We start from the raw sequence: 19,826 nt of genomic DNA on the forward strand, positions 1-19,826 counted from the left end.
CAAGGGAGGGCAGTTGGGGGCGATCAAGCCTGCAGGGGAAGGCAGTTAGGGATGACCAAGCCGGCAGAGGAGGGAAGTTGGGGGTGACCAGGCCTGCAGGGGAGGGCAGTTGGGAGGGACCCAGGCCTGCAAGGGAGGGCAGTTAGGGGCAAACAGGCTGGCAGGGGAGCAGTTAGGCACCAATCAGGCTGTCAGGGGAGTGGTTAGGGGGTGATCAGGCTGGCAGGCAGAAGCGGTTAGGGGCAATCAGGAAGGCAGGCAGGTGAGCAGTTGGGAGCCAGCAGTCCTGGATTGTGAGAGGGATGTCCGACTGCCCGTTTAGGCCCAATCCCACCAGGATCGGGCTTAAACAGGCAGTCGGACATCCCTCAAGGAGACCCAGATTGGAGAGGGTGCAGGCTGGGCTGAGGGACACCCCCCACCCCGTGCACGAATTTCGTGCACCGGGCCTCTAGTATAGGATAAGGATGCTATGAACATGGGTGTGCAAATATCGCTCTGGGACCCTGCTTTCAATTCTTTTGGGTAGGTCCCCCCTTCCAGAGGTTTCATGTCATTCAACTGTGGTCTGAAAATAGTAAACAGGAAAATCCCAGAAAGAAATAAGAATACACAAGTTTTAAGTTGCAGGCCACGCTGAGTGCTGTGATGAAACCTCACGCTGTCCTGCTCTGTCCCACCCGGGATGTGACTCATCGCCGTCTCCAGCGTCTCCACCCGGAGGCATGCCCCGCGCGTTAGTCACGAAGGAGTCTCCGTTATTAGCCCGGCTGTCTCGGTGTCACAGTGCTTTCGATCGAATAACCCTTGTTTTCCTTAATCACAGCCCCGAAGTGCAAGAGTGGTGATGCTGGCAATTTAGAGAGGCCAGGGAGATGCCATAAAGTGCTTCCTTATAGGTGAAAAGGTGAAAGTCCTCGACTTAATGAGGAGAGGAAAAGACTTCTATACTGAGCTTGCCAAGGCCTACAGTAAGAATGCCTCTTCCCTCCGTGAGATTGTGAAGGAAAAAGAAAGTTGTTGCTTGTTTTTTGTTTTAAGATTTTTTTTGTATTGATTGTTAGAAAGAGAGGAAAGGAGAGGGAGGGAGAGAGAAACATCGATATGAGAGTGAACCACTGATCAGCTGCCTCCTACAAGCCCCCGATTGCACACCCCCCTATTGGGGATCGAGCTCGCAGCCTGGGCATGCGCCCTGACTGAGGATGGAACCAGCAATCTTACAGTGTACAGGATGACCCACCCAACTGAGACACACCAGCCAGGGCGGAGGTGCAGTTTTTGTGTTTTGTTTTAAATATATTTTTATTGATTTCACAAACAAAGGGAGGGAGAGATAGAGAGAAACATCAATGAGAGAGAATCACTTATCGGCTGCCTCCTGCACGCCCCACACTGGGGATCAAGCCCACAACCCGGGCAATGTGCCCTGACCGGGAATCAAACCAGGACCTCCTGGTTCATAGGTCGATGCTCAACCACTGAGCCACACCAGCCAGGGTGGAGGTGCAGTTTTAATGAAGGCCAGGAAGGGTCTCAGTGGGAGACCAGAGGCAGAGGGAGAAAACGGGGCAGATAACCTGGAAAAGAGCTTTCTCTATGGGTCAGCAAGTGCCCAGGCCCCGGGGGGACAGAGAAACAGCCACTGCGGTGGGAGGAGGTGAGCTCAGAGGTCGGTGAGCGTGTGGGAGAGGCACTGACCACAGACTCTCTCCACGGAGGGCAGACACCTGGACCTTCCCCTCGGGCTCTGGGGCCCAGCACTTGGGGAATGGGAATGCAGGGAGCACACCATCATCCTGAAGGAGGCAGGGGGGTCTGTGCTGGTTTGGGGGGTGTCACCATGTGCATACACAAAGGCCTTCCATTTAGGTTTGAACCTAACGAAGAGGCATTGGGTTGGATAGCCAACCAGGAGGAGACCGGAAAGGCCCGTGGGACAGACGAAAAGGGGGTCTTGGAAACTGCACAGGAAGTGAAGTTTGATTTTTTTTGGGGGGGGGGGGGCGGGGGATAATGGGAAATCACTGTAAGATTCTTGAGCCAAGGAGCTGTGACAAATAGTGCAAAAGATTAGAGTTTGAGTCCTGGCTGGTGTGGCTCAGTGGATAGAGCGTTGGCCTGCGGACTGAAGGGTCCTGTGTTTGATTCCGGTCAAGGGCTCATGCCCGGGTTGCGGGCTCGATCCCCAGTAAGGGGCGTGCAGGAGGCAGCCGATCCATGATTCTCTCTCATCGTTGATGTTTCTCTCTCTCTCCCTCTCCCTTCCTCTCTGAAATCAATAAAAATATATTTGGGGGAAAAATTAGATTTTGGGGAATGTCATCGACTAGGGTTTGAAGGACGGTTTCGAGCAGGGCATGAAGATGGAGCGCCGACTGGGGCAGGTGAGGGTGGGGATGCGGGTGTGGGGAGCAAAGGAGAAAAGCAGGGAAGACTTAAAGATGCAAATGTGGAACCCACCACTGAGCAGGCTCCGGAACTGTGGGGACAAGAATTGGAGGAGCGGGAGATGTTCTAAGACTAAGGGGGTTCCCTGGCCGGTAGCTCAATTGGTTAGAGCAGCCGTGGGCAAACTACGGCCCGCGGGCCGGATCCGGCCCGTTCGGCTGTTCTATCCGGCCCGCGGAGCCAAAAGAGCGGAGGGTTCTCTTGCTCTCCCCTCCGCTCCTTTACTTTGAATTTATATTAGTTCACACAAACACTCCATCCATGCTTTTGTTCCGGCCCTCCGGTCCAGTTTAAGAACCCATTGTGGCCCTCGAGTCAAAAAGTTTGCCCACCCCTGGGTTAGAGCGTCGTCCTGATACGCCAAGGTTGCAGGTTCGATCTCTGGTCAGGGAACATACAAGAATGAACCAATGAGTGCATCAATAAGTGGAACAACAAATCTATGTTTCTCTTTCTCTCTCTCTTTTTCCCTCCCTCCCTCCCTTCCTCTCTCTCTAAAACCAATTTTTTAGCCCTGGCTGGTTTGGCTCAGTGGATAGAGTGTCTAGCCCTGGGTTTGATTCCCGTCAAGGGCACATGCCCAGGTTGCAGGCTCAATCCCCAGTAGGGGGCGTGCAGGAGGCAGCCAATCAGTGATTCTCTCTCATCATTGATATTTCTATCTCTCTCTCCCTTTCCCTTCCTCTCTGAAATCAATAAAATTATTTTTTTTACATAATTTAAAAATCAAATCAAATTTCAAAAAAAACACTGAGGAGGTGAGTGGGGTGAGGGGTGCCTAGCAGGATCCCCAGGGGCCGTGAGGTCATGAGGACCTCAAAAGCCTCCCCTGGGAGCTTTGGAGCAGGACTGTTGCCTCAACCCCCCGACATCAACAGCCATCCTTTATACAGGTCCCCAAAGAGTCCGAATGGCAGTGAAATGTGCCCCCCAGGATGGGACCCTAACGTGATCTGTGTGACTTCAAATGTGAACCACGCAGAGAGCAAGGCCTGATCGTCTGGACACATTTCCATATCCGGGTCTGTCACCGTCGGATGTCTCTTGTATGGAAACCCGTGGTCTTGAGGAAATTCCCTTTCCAGCCACCCACCTCCGTGACCCCCGGGGGCAACAGGATCCCGCGGGGACTGTGCTTATTCTGTACGGATCTGGGGAGGACGCACGGAAGGGGGGCGTCAACCCCGCCTGGCCTCACGCAGCCTATGACAGCTGGCTCTGGTTTTGCCCTAGCTGCAACTCATTCATGTCCCCCTGGGCCAGACACCACTCTGAGAAGCTCAAGTTCCAGCTTGGGAGAGAACAGCCAAGAGGAAATAGGGCCGGGCTGCTAGGGGCTCCCTCCAAGCCTGCTTCCCCTTGTCCCCAAACTGCCGGCCCCGCTGGGAGACAGAGCCTGTGGCGGGCGGCGGACTGAAGGCCGTTTCTGAGACACCCTGGACCAACGGGGGCGGTGAGGGCTCTGGTCCTGCTTCCCTGCCTCCCCCGGGCTGGGCTGGGGGCCAGCCCCCTCTCCCCTCACCTTCTGCCCTTCCCAATTAAGAGCCTCCACGTCCCTCAAGCCAGTTCGCCCGGCCCCACAAACCCAAAAACCCTAGAGTGCGAGGCTGGTAGCAGCCCAGAAGCTGGGGCACATTCCCCGAGTTCCAATCCCCGAGATGTTTACTCTATGGGCGGAGGGTGAGAAAGGAAAGAGAGATGTTGCAATCCACTCCCTCCACGTCAGTCCGTCGGCAGCAGCGTCAGCTGAGCGATTAGGTGGCGCCCGTGGGGCAGAGGCAGGGCAGCGGGACATGGAGCCTGCCCTCTCTGCCAGCCCTGACTCAGGTGCCCGCCGAGCTTCCCCATCTTCCGGCAGGAGATGGAGCAAGCTGGCCACGTGCTCGCTCGAAAACGAACCTGAAACTGAAGCAGCTGACGGCAGGGTCAGGATTCCCCGCTTTGAAGTCAAGAGGTGAGTCACCGCTAAGAGGGACCTCGGCAGCTGAGAAGTGGCCACACAGAGGCAGAGGCGCGAGACAGAGGAAGCAGGCAGGTGAGGGTGGGCGCCGGGATGGCGGGGTCAGGGCCTGTCTCGGGGGTGGGAGGTCAGGGGGGGTGGCCTCCTGGCCCTGTGTCTGCCGAGCAGGACCACAAGCCCTGGCCCTGCCAGGCTAGGACACCGGCAGGGTGGCAGGAGGCCAACTTCCCTTTGCCAGGTGGCGTTCGTGATAAAGGCAGGGCGAAGAGCGCAGGCTGGCTGGGTGGCGGCCGGGGACGCCTGGGCCCCGCGTGGCCCCCGAGCGATGATGCCCTTCCTGCCTCCTGTTCTCCAGCGCAGCTGAGCGTCCCGGCCAAGCATGGCAAGCAGCATGGAGGTGGTGGCCATGGACTGTGAGATGGTGGGGCTGGGGCCGAACAATGAGAGCGGCCTGGCTCGGTGCAGCCTCGTGGACATCAACGGCGCCGTGGTCTACGACAAGTTCATCCGGCCCGAGGGGGAGATCACCAATTACAGAACCCGGGTCAGCGGGGTCACGGCCCGGCACATGGAGAAGGCCACACCCTTCGCCGTGGCCAAGCTGGAGGTGAGTGAAGGGCCGTGTGCCACCCCGGCCAAGGGGGAGGGGGGGCTGCAGACACCATCACCCCAACACAGACACCCTTCCCTGGCACCTTCCCCAAGTGCAGGATCCCTGACCTGGGCCCCTCACCCCTGCGCGGGGAGCGCCACCATGCTGACTCCCACCTGTGCTTCTGGCCCTCCTGCTGGTCTGTGATGATGAACTAGGGTCCCACCTGATGTTTCCCACACTGATTTGGGGGCTGGATTCCCCGTTCTTTCCTCTACCCCCCCGGCCGCCACCGGTGAGCCCTGTGTGGAGAAATGGGCGGGTCCCGGGCGGAGGCCTTCACTGGCCCGGCCCTAAAACACTGGCCCGAGGGGAGGGCTTGCTCCCAGACCAACCTCGGCTGGCAGGCTGGATGTCAGTGTGTCAGCTGTCAGTCTGTCAATCTGTGGCCCCGAGACCCACCCCCTCCTTCAGCTGCTCCAGGGTTAACTCTCTGTTTCTCAGAATCACTAAACTGAAAGCAAACTCCAGCACTCCACAGGTGGCCCCAGGGTCGTCACTTCGGGGAAGGTTTCAGAGGGCAAACGCACGCCTTGGTTTCTCCGCGGGTGGGGCTTGGGGACGTCCGAGTAGAACAGAGAGAACTGAGGTCTGTCTCAACTTCCCACACCTCCCGTGCCAGGCTCAGGCGCTAGAGATAAAACCACAATAGCTACTGTGTTTGGGGGGTTGTTTTTTTAATCCTCACCCAAAGGACATGTTTTCATTGGAGAGAGAGAGAGAGAGAGAGAGAGAGAGAGAGAGAGAGACAGAGAGAAAGAGAGAGAGAGAGAATTTTTTAGTGTTTCCATCTTTACTGATTTTTAATCTTTATTGTTGAGATGTGTCCCTTTTCCTCCCCATTGCCCCCCTCCACCCGGTTCCTGCCCCAGGCCCCTTCACCACCCTACTGTCTGTGTCCATAGCTAAGAGAGAGAGAGCATTTGATGAGAAACATCTATCCGTTGCCTCCTGCACGCACCCCGATTGGGGATCACACCTGTAACCTTTGGGTGTACGGGACGGCGCTCCCGCCAACGCCAACGTAGCCGCCGGCCAGGGCACCATAGCTACTGTGTACGGAGCACTGGCGTCGGCGTTCCTGACTCTCGGTCTCCAGCACAGTCACGCCTCCCCAAACAGCCTGCCAAGATGGGGCCCCAGGAGGTAACTCGGGTCTGAATCCCGGCTGGTTACTCAAGCTCTCTGCACCCAGTTTCCACACCCAAAGAAAACGGGGTGACAACCCTAGCGATTTCATGCGATGCTTGTGGGGGCTGAGAAAGTGCCAGGGGAGGGTGCCTCTAGGGCAGGCGTCCTCAAACTGCGGCCCGCGGGCCACACACGGCCCGCCGAGGACATTTATGCGGCCCGCCGGGTGCCGCTGCCTGTCCTGCTTAGCAGCCGACTCGTCCCGGGCCCGCAGTGCGCATAGGAACTTGTTCATAGTTTTTTTTTTTTAACTATAGTCCGGCCCTCCAACGGTCTGAGGGACAGTGAACTGGCCCCGTTTAAAAAGTTTGAGGACCCCTGCTCTAGGGACTCACGTTAGCTACCATGATTGTCGGCCCTGTAAGCCCATCCTATCTAATAAAGAGGGAATATGCTAATTGACCATCACTCTGTCACAAAGATGACTGCACCCACAGCTGAAGCCAAGTTCCTATAAGGAGCCTTAAGGAGCAATCAGCAGGAACCTGAGGCCACGCCCCCCGCCTGGCGGGGCTTGACAGGGGACCTCAAGGTGTGCTTCCCATCCTGGTGCTGGGTTAGGGGACCTCAGGCTGCTCCCACCACCCCAGCACCAGGCTGGGGGACCTCAGGCCTCGCCCTCCACCAGGTGGGGCTTGACGGGGAACCTCAGGCCACGCTCCCTGCCCCAGCACCAGGCCAGGGGACCTGAGGCTGCGCCCCCCTGCCTGGCTGGGCTTGACAGGGCACCTTAGACTGCACCCCCCACCTGGCAGGGCTTGACAGGGGACCTCAGGCCACGCCCCCCGCCCAGCGGGGCTTGATGGGGGACCTCAAGATGCGCTTCCCATCCTGGTGCTGGGCTAGGGGACCTCAGGCTGCTCCCCACCCCCAGCACCAGGCCAGGGGACCTCAGGCCATGCCCCTACCCAGCAGGGCTTGACAGGGCATCTCAGGCCATGTCCCCCACCTGGCGGGGCTTGACAGGGGACCTCAAGGCACGCCCCCCGCCTTGGTCTGGGCTGGGGGACTTCAGGCCACGCCCTTCATCCTGGCATCGGACCAGGGACCTGAGGCTACATGCCCTGCCAGGTGGGGCTTGACAAGGGTCGGACTGGCCAGATCTGGATCTAGCCCAATGGGGGCTGGGGCCAGCCGGGTCTGGGTCTCACGCGATTTTGAGGTGCATGTGGGTGGGTGGGGACTTGACTCTGGGTCCCATGGTGCGCCCCAGACTCTAACAGGAAGAAGGTTTTCATATACATTTTACTAATTTTCTTTCATCTCTGACACTTCTATTATAGAGAAAGGGCAAATAGCAATATTAAATTATTTCCTCTAGTTAATCCCCTTTTAATGTGCACGAATTTCGTGCACCGGGCCACTAGTGTTACAGATAAGGAAACTGGGGTTCACCTGGACCAACGGATGCGTTGCCTGGCTGGGGCCACTGAACAAAGGACCACAACGGGGTGGCTTACGCAGCGGATGTGTGTGTCTTGCAGTTCTGGAGGCTAGAAGTCTAAGATCAAGGTGTCAGCCAGCGGAGTTTGGCTCCTTCTTCTTCTTCTTTTAATTTATTGATTTTAGAGAGAGGTGGGAAGGAAAATAGAGGCAGGGAGGGGCGAGAGGGGGAGAGAGAGAGAGAGAGATGGATTTGTTGTTCCACGTATTGATGCGCTCAGTGGCTGATACTTGTATGTGCCGCGACTGGGAATGAAACCCACAACCTTGGTGTATTAGGATGGACACTCTAACCCAGTGGTCGGCAAACTCATTATTCAACAGAGCGGCAAACTGCAGCTCGCGTGCCGCAGTTTGCCGACCACTGCTCTAACCAACTGAGCGGCCGGCCAGCGCCTGGGGTTGGTTCTTTCTGAGGACTGGGGCAGGGGGGCGGGGGGGTGTGGAGAATCTGCTTGTCGGTCTCTCCTAGCTCCCAGGCTGGCAATCTTTGGTGTTCATAGGCTTGTAGACCTGTCACCTCAATCAACCTCTGCCTTCGCGTTCTCCCTGTGTGTGTCTCTGTGCCCCGGTTTCCCCTTCTTATCTAAATGCCAAATGTTTGGATTCGGGGCTCCCCCTAACTCCGCCTGCACAGACCCTATTTCTAAATAAATCATGTTTTGAGGAACTAGGCATTTCAACAAATGAGTCTGGCCGGCCTGGGGTGGACAGAGTTTGCACAATTCAGCCCATCACGCTAAATAACGGGCCCAAGTTCAGAAAACAGAGTGGGACGGGCTGGTCAGGATTCAAACGTGGGCTCAAAACCTCTAGGGCTGTGTGTCCAATAGGGTGGGGTCCCCCAGCTGGCCGGTGAGCCCCTGAAAAGCAGCTGGTCTGAACTGAAAGTGCTGTGAGTGTACACTGGATTTCAAAGACTTGTTTGTTTAAAAAAAAAAATCACAAAATACCTCAGTAATTTTCTATCGCGATGACATGTTGAAATGATAATATTTTGGGTCTATTAGGTTAAATACAACATATCAAAACTAACCTGACCTATTTCTTTTTCCCTTTTTCAATATGGCTACTAGGTGATGTTAAAATGCCTTAGGTGGCTCCCGCTCTATTTCTATTGGACAGCTCTGACCTAGAGGTGCTAAGAGGGTGCCGGGGAGCCCTGGGGAGGGGGGCACTATATATCATGGTGGTTCTGGAAAGACTCCAGGAGGCTGGTGGCATGTGCAAGGGGTGGGAGGAGTTTGTGCATGCGACTGAGTGGCCATAGGGAGCCATTGAAGATTCTTGAGCAAGAGCATGGCAGGATCAGAGCCAGTTTTAAAAAAACGACAATGGCGGTAGGGGGGAGGAATGCTGTGGAGGAGAGAAGGGAGTGAGGAAGAGAGGACAATGGGGAGAAGAGTCAGCTCAGGGGCGGTCGGGGGCTGAGACATAAAAGTAGCAGAGGACTGGGAAGAAGGAAGCATTAGGATAGAGGAGACCCAAGGAGACTCACCAAGAAGGGGAGAGCAGCATGAAGAAGAGACAGGCCCCAGCTGGTTTGGCTCAGTGGATAGAGCATTGGCCTGCAGACTGAAGAGTCCCGGGTTCGATTCCCAGTCAGGGCACATGCCCCGGTTGCGGGCTCCATCCCCAGTAGGGGGCGTGCAGGAGGCAGCCGATCCATGATTCCCTCTCATCATTGATGTTTCTATCTCTCCCTCTCTGAAGTCAATAAAAATATATTTTTAGAAGAAGAAGAAGAGGCGGGTCAGTTCAGGTGCCAACGAGAGGCTAAGGACACTGAGAGGAGCTCCCCACACTCAGACCCACTGAGCAGGCAGGTGGACGGCTGGACCCCAGCCTCCCTCCGCCTCCCCAGCCTCCCTCCCATCAGAGCAGCAGAAAGCCAAAGAGCCCAGAGCAGGGGGCCAGGAGGCAGCAAAGAAACACTTGTGGCATCTCTGGGCACGGACATTCAGGCAGTTCCCTGGGCGCCCTTGGCACCGGCCTGGGAGGTGGGACACCTCGGTCCTCGTCCAGCCTTGGGTGCACAATGCTTTGGTTCTCAGCTGGAGGTGATGCCAGGCCCAGTGCTTCTCATGAGTGGCATGCAGCCCTGCCCAAAGCAGGCACCGAGCCATTCCAGGAGCGAGGCAGGAATCTGAAATGGGTCTTTGGACCCACAGCTGGGGTCCCCACTTCCTGCTCCATCACTGACTGGCCTGTGTGACCTTCAGCAAGTGGTGGATTCTTTCTTTTTGATATATACTAGAGGTCCGGTGCACGAAATTGTTGCACGGGGGGGTGGTGTCCTCAGCCCAGCCTGCACCCTCTCCAATCTGGGACCCCTAGAGGGATGTCCAACTGCCCGTTTAAGCCCGATCGGGTCTAAACGGGCAGTCGGACATCCCTCTCACAATCCAGGACTGCTGGCTCCCAACTGCTCGCCTGCCTGCCTTCCTGATTGCCCCTAACCACTTCTGCCTGCCAGCCTGATCACCCCCTAACCACTCCCCTGCCAGCCTGATTGATGCCTAACTGTTCCCCTGCCAGCCTGTTTGCCCCTAACTGCCCTCCCCTGCAGGCATGGTCACCCCTAACTGCCCTCCCCTGCAGGCCTGATCGCCCCCAACTACCATCCCTTGCAGGCCTGGTCCCTCCCAACTGCCCTCCGCTGCAGGCTTGATCGCCCCCAACTGCACTCCCTTGCAGGCCTGGTCCCTCCCAACTGCCCTCCCCTGCTGGCCATCTTGTGGTGGCCATCTTGTGTCCACATGGGGCAGGATCTTTGACCACATGGGGTCAGCCATCTTGTGTGTTGGAGTGATGGTCAATCTGCATATTACTCTTTTATTAGATAGGATACTAGTGGCCCGGTGCACGAAATTTGTGCACGGGGGCGGGGGGTGTGTCTCAGCCTGACCTGGCACCCTCTCCAATCAGGGACCCCTCGGGGGATGTCCGACTGCCGGTTTAGGCCAAGTCCCTATGGGATCGGGCCTAAACCGGCAGTTGGACATCCCTCTCACAATTCGGGACCACTGGCTCCTAACCACTCACCTGCCTGCCTGCCTGATCACCCCTAACCACTCTGCCTGCCAGCCTGCTCACCCCCAACTGCCCCCCCGCCAGCCTTCTCACCCCCAACTCTCCCCCCTTGCCAGCCTGCTTGCCCCCAACTGCCCCCCCGCCAGCCTTCTCACCCCCAACTCTCCCCCCTTGCCAGCCTGCTTGCCCCCAACTGCCCCCTCCCACCAGCCTTCTCGCTCCCAACTGCCCCCCTTGCCAGCCTGATCGCCCCCAACTGCCCCCCATGCCGGCCTGATCGGCCCCAACTGCCTGCCCCTGCCAGCCTGCTTGCTCCCAATTGACCCCCCACCAGCCTGATCGCCCCCAACTGCCCTCCCCTCCTGGCCTGATTGCCCCTAACCTCCTCTGCCTCGGCCCCATCACTATGGCTTTGTCCAGAAGGATGTCCAGACGGTCTCCTGGACTAATTACCATATTACCCTTTTATTAGTATAGATATGGACCCTTCTGAACCTGTTTTCTCACCAGAGAAAGGGGAGTACTGGTGTTTCCTTCCAACACAGGGTGTCTGGAAGTGGTGATGGCCTATAGCCTTCAGCTCAGGGCCAGATCACGGCGCAGGGTCACCAATGTGCCCATGGAGGAAAGACAGAAATCTCAATTATGCATCTGAGTCTCCTCTCTGACTCCCCTAGAGAATGCGGCCTTAGTCTCTGGCCCTCATTTTCTGCCTGCTTGCCGCCTACCCTGCTGCCTGAGAGACTTCCCCAGGCCTGGCTCAGATCACAGCCTCCCAGGGCCCCCAGGGCCTAAGTTCCTCTGAGCCTCAACCTGCCTGCCTTCTCTCACAGCCCAGCCATCACCCACCTGTGCTTCAGACAAACCTCTACCCGTCCCACGTCCCTGCCCCTAGAAATGCTACCATTGTGGCAGGCCCAGGCCAGAGGAGTCCTTAGGATGTCCCTCCCACAATTCAAACTGTCAGCACAAGAAGGAACGCAGGAGGAGACTGAGGTCCAGAGAGGGGCAGTGACCTGCCTAAGGACACGTAGCAACCTGGGATGCAACTTAGTGCACAGACTCCGGGCTCTCACCTGCAGATTAATTACCTTTTTTTTTAACTAACAGTACTTTTTAATAGCTTGTAACTTACTTCTGTAAGTGAATGCTCTTTTAATGTTAGCTCAGTATGGGGGGTCGCATCTACCCCACGATGGGGATTGGGGGGGGGGGGATAATTGCATTTTTAGTTTGCAAACAAGGGAACTGAATCCTGTGGAGCATCGTGGTTTAGGAGGGAGACACGGAGGACACAAGGGAGGCCGCGGCGGCTTGTGGACAGGAAGCTATTTCATCTGGAACCAGCACGGCAGCCCTCGCCTCGGGTGGCCTGCCTTGTTGGGGTGCCGCCATCGGGCAGGTGTCTATGGGATCAGCCAGATGGAGGACGAATTCAGTATCCAGGTTCCCCCAGGGTAAGCTGCCTCGTGGGGAGAAGACACAGGGGGACAGGAGGAAAGAGGAGGACCGGGGTCCTCCTGAAGATGAGAGTAAAGGGCCTGGGCCTCCACAGGACAACATTCTTTAGGGTCCCTGGCAGCCACCTGTCCTGGCAGCCAGGAATGGATGAATGGAGACACGGATCAATGGAGAGATGAAAGAATGGGTACAGGAATTAATGAAGGAATGGATGGAGACAGGAACTAATGAAGGAATGGATGAATGGAGACACGAATCAATGGAGAGATGGAAGAATGGGTACAGGAATTAATGAAGGAATGATGAATGGAGACAGGAACTAATGAAGGAATGGATGAATGAAGACACGAATCAATGGAGAGATGGAAGAATGGGTACAGGAACTAATGAAGGAATGATGAATGGAGACAGGAACTAATGAAGGAATGGATGAATGGAGACACGAATCAATGGAGAGATGGAAGAATGGGTACAGGAATTAATGAAGGAATGGATGAATGGAGACAGGAACTAATGAAGGAATGGATGAATGGAAACACGAATCAATGGAGAGATGGAAGAATGGGTACAGGAATTAATGAAGGAATGGATGAATGGAGACAGGAACTAATGAAGGAATGGATGAATGGAGACACGAATCAATGGAGAGATGGAAGAATGGGTACAGGAACTAATGAAGGAATGATGAATGGAGACAGGAACTAATGAAGGAATGGATGAATGGAGACACGAATCAATGGAGAGATGGAAGAATGGGTACAGGAATTAATGAAGGAATGGATGAATGGAGACAGGAACTAATGAAGGAATGGATGAATGGAGACACGAATCAATGGAGAGATGGAAGAATGGGTACAGGAACTAATGAAGGAATGATGAATGGAGACAGGAACTAATGAAGGAATGGATGAATGGAGACACGAATCAATGGAGAGATGGAAGAATGGGTACAGGAATTAATGAAGGAATGGATGGAGACAGGAACTAATGAAGGAATGGATGAATGGAGACACGAATCAATGGAGAGATGGAAGAATGGGTACAGGAATTAATGAAGGAATGATGAATGGAGACAGGAACTAATGAAGGAATGGATACACGAATCAATGGAGAGATGGAAGAATGGGTACAGGAACTAATGAAGGAATGATGAATGGAGACAGGAACTAATGAAGGAATGGATGAATGGATACACGAATCAATGGAGAGATGGAAGAATGGGTACAGGAATTAATGAAGGAATGGATGAATGGAGACAGGAACTAATGAAGGAATGATGAATAGATACAGGAACTAATGAAGGAATGGAGGCATGGATACAGGAACTAATGAAGGAATGAAGAATAGATACAGGAACTAATGAAGGAATGGAGGCATGGATACAGGAACCAAAGAAGAAATGGCGGAGTGGATACAGGAACTAATGAAGGAATGAATGGATACAGGAACTAATGAAGGAATGGAGGAGTGGATACAGGAACTAATGAAGGAATGGTGGAGTGGATACAGGAACTAATGAAATAATGAATGAATGGATACAGAAACCAATGAAGGAATGAATGAATGGATATAGGAACCAATGAAGGAATGGAGGAGTGGATCAGGAACTAATGAAGGAATGGATGAATGGATGCAGGAAAAAAGAAGGAATGCAGGAGTGGATCAGGTACTAATGAAGGAAGGAATGAATGGATACAGGAAAAATGAAGGAATGGAGGAGTGGATACAGGAACTAATAAAGGAATGGATGAATGGATACAGGAACCAATAAAGGAATGGAGGAGTGGATACAGGAACTAATAAAGGAATGGATGAATGGATACAGGAACTAACAAAGGAATGGATGAACGGATACAGGAACCAATATAGGAATGGAGGAGTGGATCAGGAACTAATGAAGGAAGGAAGGAATGGATATAGGAAAAATGAAGGAATGGAGGAGTGGATCAGGAACTAATGAAGGAAGGAATGGATGGCTATAGGAAAAATGAAGGAATGGATGAATGGATACAGGAGCCAATAAAGGAATTGAGGAGTGGATCAGGAACTAATGAAGGAAAGAATGGATGGCTATAGGAAAAATGAAGGAATGGAGGAGTGGATCAGGAACTAATGAAGGAAGGAATGAATGGATACAGGAAAAATGAAGGAACGGAGGAGTGGATCAGGAACTAATGAAGGAATGAATGAATGGATACAGGAACCAATGAAGGAATGGAGGAGTGGATCAGGAACTAATGAAGGAAGGAAGGAATGGATACAGGAACCAATGAAGGAATGGAGGAGTGTATACAGGAACTAATGAAGGAAGGAATGAATGGCTATAGGAAAAATGAAGGAATGGAGGAGTGGATCAGGAACTAATGAAGGAAGGAAGGAATGGATACAGGAAAAATGAAGGAACGGAGGAGTGGATCAGGAACTAATGAAGGAATAGGTGAATGGATGATGGAAGCAGCAGCTCAGTGCAGGGATGTCCACACTCACGCAAGGCACACAACGCTCTGGAACGCTGGCGAGGGCACCTCCCCGCTGTGTGTCAGTGGATCCCGGATGTTCATCAAGGGCCCCAGTGACTTCTGATCTGGGAAATACTTGGAACGAGAGTGAAGCACAGTGGAGGAGAGCATGCAGGCAGACACCTGGGCCAGCCCCTCCCTGGCTGTGCGACGTGGGTACACACGGCTCTGCAGCCCTGTCCTCTGTTGGTAACGTGGTCTGACGATCCCTGCCTCCCAGAAGCCGTCTTCCTGGTTCCGAAACCTGTGCCAAGTGCTCTCTGCTCTGAGATGAATGACATTAATTCAGCCCCCGTGTTCTTCGTAGTGGTGACAATCACAACCACCATTGTAGGGACAGGCTCAGGTGCATCTCAGCTCTCAACTCACCAGAGAGCAAGCATCATAACCTCTCTGATCCCTGGGCCCGGCCCTCCATAAAATGGAACTAAAATTACTCTTGCTGAGAAGAGGCCTCCTGACCGGGTGAGGAAAGTACCTGGCCCCGTGCCAGGATAACGAAGGCAGACAGATCGATGTCCCCTCCCCCCACCCCTCTCCAATTCTTTCCCGGAGTTTGAGCATCTCCACCTCCTGAGTGTGACACACCTGCCTCATTACACTGACTCCGGGCAGGTCTCACGCCCTGATGTCCCGCGGGCTGGTACCTCCCCACCTGTCTGGGCTACAGAAGGTACCTCTTCCCCCTCCCCAGCCCTGCCTCAGAAAGCCAGGGGAGCCCCGGCTGCTAGCTGGCCCCTGGAGGCTCACCTTACAGATGGGGAACGGAAGCCCAGAGATGGTCTTTAACCTCCCCGAGGCCACACAGCAAGCCGCAGCCCATGCTCAGCATTTTTGTCTGGAAGGGTTATTGCTCTCCCCTTTTGCCTGCTTCCTTGTCCTTCCTTTGCACGTTCACCCCCCCTCCCCCGGCCCCCCCCCCCCCCCCGCACCCTTTTACGCTACTTGTCTCAGGATGAGTCATGTGGTGCTGAACATAGCTCCCCAGGGACCCTCAGGCTCGGGAAGTGATGAGTTTCCCAGGAATGCACCCCACCATGACTTGATCCTACAACATCTGGGACCCCTGTGGCTGTCTCTGAAATGGCATGCTCCCTTGGGGCTTTGTGTGAGCTGGTGTGCGAGCTGGGCCTGAGCCAGCCCCCAGCCGGCGAAAACAGGCCGCATTGTTTGCAAATACAGGATGTCAGCAAGGGAAGGGGTGTGACCGCAGCAGCCGAAGGCAAGGCGCACTTCCCCACTCTCCCACGCCCCGGAGCTTTCTCTGCGTCGTCGCTGGCCGGCGCCCTTTCCTCCACGCACAGGTCCTGGGTCCTCACCTGCTAGAGACGCAGAATCCAGATTTCAGTGAGATGCCCCCCACGGCATCCTGAGCCCCAGTGTGAGAAGGCGCTGGTGTCCATCAAGAGCTCGCAGCTGCGGTCCTCAAATCAGCTTCCCCTAGTCCCAGGGCCCAGCAGGCTCCGTCCAGGGAAGGCCCCGACAAAAGCACGGGAAAGGCGGGCAGGCTGGCCACACGGCCTGCGGATGCCTCCAGCGCTGGGACGGGACGGCCGTCAAGTCCCCTCACCTCTCTGAGCCTCAGCTTTCTCTTCTGTAAAGTGGGCATAATGGTCCTCTGGTCTCCAAGGGAGAGCCTATCAGAGGCCCCACGTGAAGTCCCAGGAGGCCACTCACGGCAGACGCAGGATGCGGGAGGGTGTCCGCCGTGCAGGTGGCTCCTTCCCGGGGCACAGACTGCGGTCCTGGGCTACGCACGGAAGCAGCGATGCAGGCTGTCCGCGAGCTCCCCAAGGCGGCCCCGAGATGGCCATGAGCTGCCCTTTCCACCGGGGTGCATCCGGCTCACCCTTCCCATCCTCTCTAACGCAGCCAACCAAGGAAAAGGGAGGGGACCGGCCTGTGTGGCCAGAGGCCGGCTCTCTGCAGAGCCACGATGGGAGAGGGGAGAACGGAGGCGTGGGTGCGTGTGCAAGGCTCTGCCCAGAAGCACTCTCAGGGGCTCAGGGGCTCAGGGTTGCTCCCTGCAGCTTGGCAACTAGGCTGCAGGGAAGGGGGGCAGGGTCAGGGGGGACCCCTGCTCTTTTAGCAGAGGATGGTGCCCTGTGATTGCCCCATTTCTCTAATGGTGCTTAGCCAGTCACCCCCAAACCCACCAATTCAAGTAACGTCAGCATTTATTTCGCTCATGTACCCGCAGTATGGGCAGGGCTTGGCGGACGGCGACAGCTGTCCGCGGAGGCGTCTTGCGGGGGCTGAGGGCTGGAATCATTGCCAGGTGTGCTCGCCCACCTGTGCGGCGTCTGGCAGGGGGCTCTCCGGCCTGCATTTCTGTCTCTGTGTGGTGTCTCCAGGCTTCGGGCAGCTCAGGGGCCCATGGACACTGGCCCCACAGAGAAGTCAGAAGTCACGCAGGCTGGCCCGGGTGGGAGGCGGTGGGGAGTCAGACTCCAGCCGTTGCCAGAGGAGCATCATGAAATCTACAAGCTCCTTTTTGCAATCATCGGAGCAACCTCGGGCAAATGGCTTCGCTTCTTGGCGCTCCCATTTTTTTCCCATTTGCAAAAGTTAGTGAGCTACAGCCCCTCCCCCTCGCTCTGTACGTGCTGTAACAAAACCATAAACTTCATGGCTTAAAGCCACACTCCCTGATCATTTACAGCAGGCGTCCTCAAACTACGGCCCGCGGGCCACACGCGGCCCGCCGAGGACATTTATCCGGCCCGCCGGGTGCCGCTGCCTGTCCTGCTTAGCAGCCGACGCGTCCCGGGCCCGCAGTGCGCATAGGAATTTGTTCATAGTTTTTTTTTTTTAAACTATAGTCCGGCCCTCCAACGGTCTGAGGGACAGGGAACTGGCCCCCCGTTTAAAAAGTTTGAGGACCCCTGATTGACAGCCTTCAGTTCTGACATCCTCTCGAGAGAATGCGAGGAGAGGCTGAGAATGCCAAGCTTCTGATCGCGGCTCGGTCCTTCCGGTGAACAGTCCCACCCAGGAGCGCACCCATAGCTGCTTCAGCAGAACAAAAGACTCTCCTGTCACCCAGGAAATCCCAAGGGTTTCAGGAGCTCTAGGTCAGGAACGGGCGACAGGGACCGATAGATATTTTTTTATTAGTTCACGCACTGCTACTCCGCACTGAAACCACGGAGGAAATCGTATGGGCCTTCAGCACAGACCTACACGGCTAAGCTGAGGAGGGGCTCGGTCCGCTCTTCTCATTTTGTACATGGTACGTTTGACGTTCAGAGAGGGGCAGTGGTTTGCCCACGGCCACACAGCAGGTCAAGGAGGGGCTGTTCCTACCTTGCCAGCTCAGGCCGGCACCAAGTGGCCCCAGACCCACCCTGGAGGCCCTGGGTGATGCGTGTGGGGGTGCGTGTCTTCCCGGCCAGATCCTGCAGCTCCTGAGAGGCAAGCTGGTGGTGGGTCATGACCTGAAGCACGACTTTGACGCTCTGAAAGAGGACATGAGCAAGTACACCGTCTACGACACGGCCTCCGACAGGCTGCTGTGGCGTAAAGCCAACCTGCACCACTGCAAGCGTGTCTCCCTCCGGGTGCTCAGCGAGCGCCTCCTGGGGAGGTGCATCCAGGTGAGGCCCGCCCTCCCTTCCCAGGCTGGGGGCCGAAGAGCCGGCCCCGGGGCAGCCCATCCGAAGCATCCCTAGAAGGGTCTGCTCTGGGGGCCTGGCCCTTCCCTCCAAGACACTAAACCCCATCAGGGGCAACAGAGCAAATATTTGGCCCTGGAGACACTCTGAGTCCCCTCAGCCCTGAGGGGCTGTGCACCTTTGAGAGGGGCCGTGTCTCGTTAGGGGTTCCGGGGTCCCAGGTGTTGATCACGCACCTACTGAACCAGAGGCTGGGGATGCCCGGCGAGCGAGGCCCTGTCCTCGAGGGACTCTTGCTTCCGTGGAGGGCGGCCCCTACCTGGATCATCAGCACACACTGTGAGGAGTGTCCCGTGGAGGGAAGGGCAGGCGTCCTGGGCGCACGGGTGGCAGGACAGGAGACCAGATCTGGAAGGAGTCTGAAAGGTGGCTGTTCGTGGGGGAGGGCAGGAGACGGGGTGCGGGAGGGGACAGCACGAGCCCCATCCTGCTTGGCTGGGGAGCAGGGATGGTGCAGGAAGCAGGAGCTGGGGCTGGGCTCCTCTGTCAGCCTTGAGGCACACAGGGCCAAGGACAGAAGGGCCAGCACACCGGTTCACTCAGCAGCACCTTCTCAGCCGGCTGAGCGAGTGACACTGTAGAAACTCTCACGGGTGCAAGCGCCCGGAGGGGGCCCGCTGGTTCCCGGGATGCTGATGATGTGCCTGGCCATGTCCCGGTCTCAGGGCTGACAGGGGAAGCCAGGCCTGCTCCAGCCACCTGCTGAGTCCAGGGTGTCAGAGTCCCGGGGAGACCCACCCACCGACCCACCTCGGGGCCTGAAGTCGGGGTGTGAGCAGGGAAGGGCGGGTCACGCGAGGCCCGTCCCCAAGTCCCCACTCTGTCCGTGTGTCTGCAGGACAGCCTGTTGGGCCACAGCTCGGTGGAAGACGCCAGGGCAACCATGGAGCTCTACCAGATCTCCCGGAGAATCCGCGCCCGCTGAGGGCCGCCCCTCCTCGAAGGGGCCACAGGTCCCTTCAGGACAGCAACTGCTTTGCTTCTGGAAAATGCATCTTTCATAGTAAAATGCCTCTATATTTTCTCTACGACATCACCGGTCCTCTTGTCTTTTCCTTTCTTCTCTCCGAGCCGGGAATGGTGGAAAGGACCTGGTCTGTGTGATGCTGAGAGGGCCACGGAGACTTGAGTCGGGATGTGGGGGACAAGTGTCCGTTTCCTTAATACCCTGAATCCTGGGGGTTGTGTGACTTAATTACCAACCCCTGCCACTGCCTCCCTTTTCCAGTTGCTTCCACGCCCGGAGAGGTGGCATCATTTCCTAGGGGTGGCACCCGGCTCAGAGGTCCATCCATCCCATCCTGAAGTTGGTGTCACGGCAATAGTGAGGTTTGAAGCAAAGGCAGAGGACGTGTGATGGGTGTCACCCCTGGCGACCTTCACCGAACCAGTGGCCACTAGAGTCCCAGGGAACTAGGCTGGAGTCCTGGTTCTGCCATTTG

General features: G+C 56.0%; 1 protein-coding gene across 3 annotated transcripts; it reads left to right on the plus strand.

The window, feature by feature from the left end:
* The first annotated feature begins 4,180 nt into the window (after positions 1-4,180).
* On the plus strand, positions 4,181-19,416 carry ISG20 (interferon stimulated exonuclease gene 20). Of its 3 annotated transcripts, none has more exons than XM_080651724.1 (4): positions 4,181-4,486; positions 4,772-5,018; positions 18,106-18,306; positions 19,223-19,416. In XM_080651724.1, exons 2-4 carry the CDS (start codon positions 4,791-4,793, stop codon positions 19,307-19,309), a joined length of 516 nt encoding a protein of 171 aa, XP_080507850.1. In that variant the 5' UTR covers positions 4,181-4,486; positions 4,772-4,790; the 3' UTR covers positions 19,310-19,416. The 3 variants fall into 3 exon arrangements, with proteins under 3 accessions (XP_080507850.1, XP_080507849.1, XP_080507848.1); XM_080651723.1 differs by having other exon boundaries at positions 4,196-4,405; positions 4,767-5,018; XM_080651722.1 differs by having other exon boundaries at positions 4,223-4,486; positions 4,767-5,018.
* Positions 19,417-19,826: the final 410 nt, after the last annotated feature.

The sequence above is a fragment of the Plecotus auritus genome, assembly GCF_963455305.1.
Source record: "Plecotus auritus genome assembly, chromosome: 15".
Taxonomy (NCBI): domain Eukaryota; kingdom Metazoa; phylum Chordata; class Mammalia; order Chiroptera; family Vespertilionidae; genus Plecotus; species Plecotus auritus.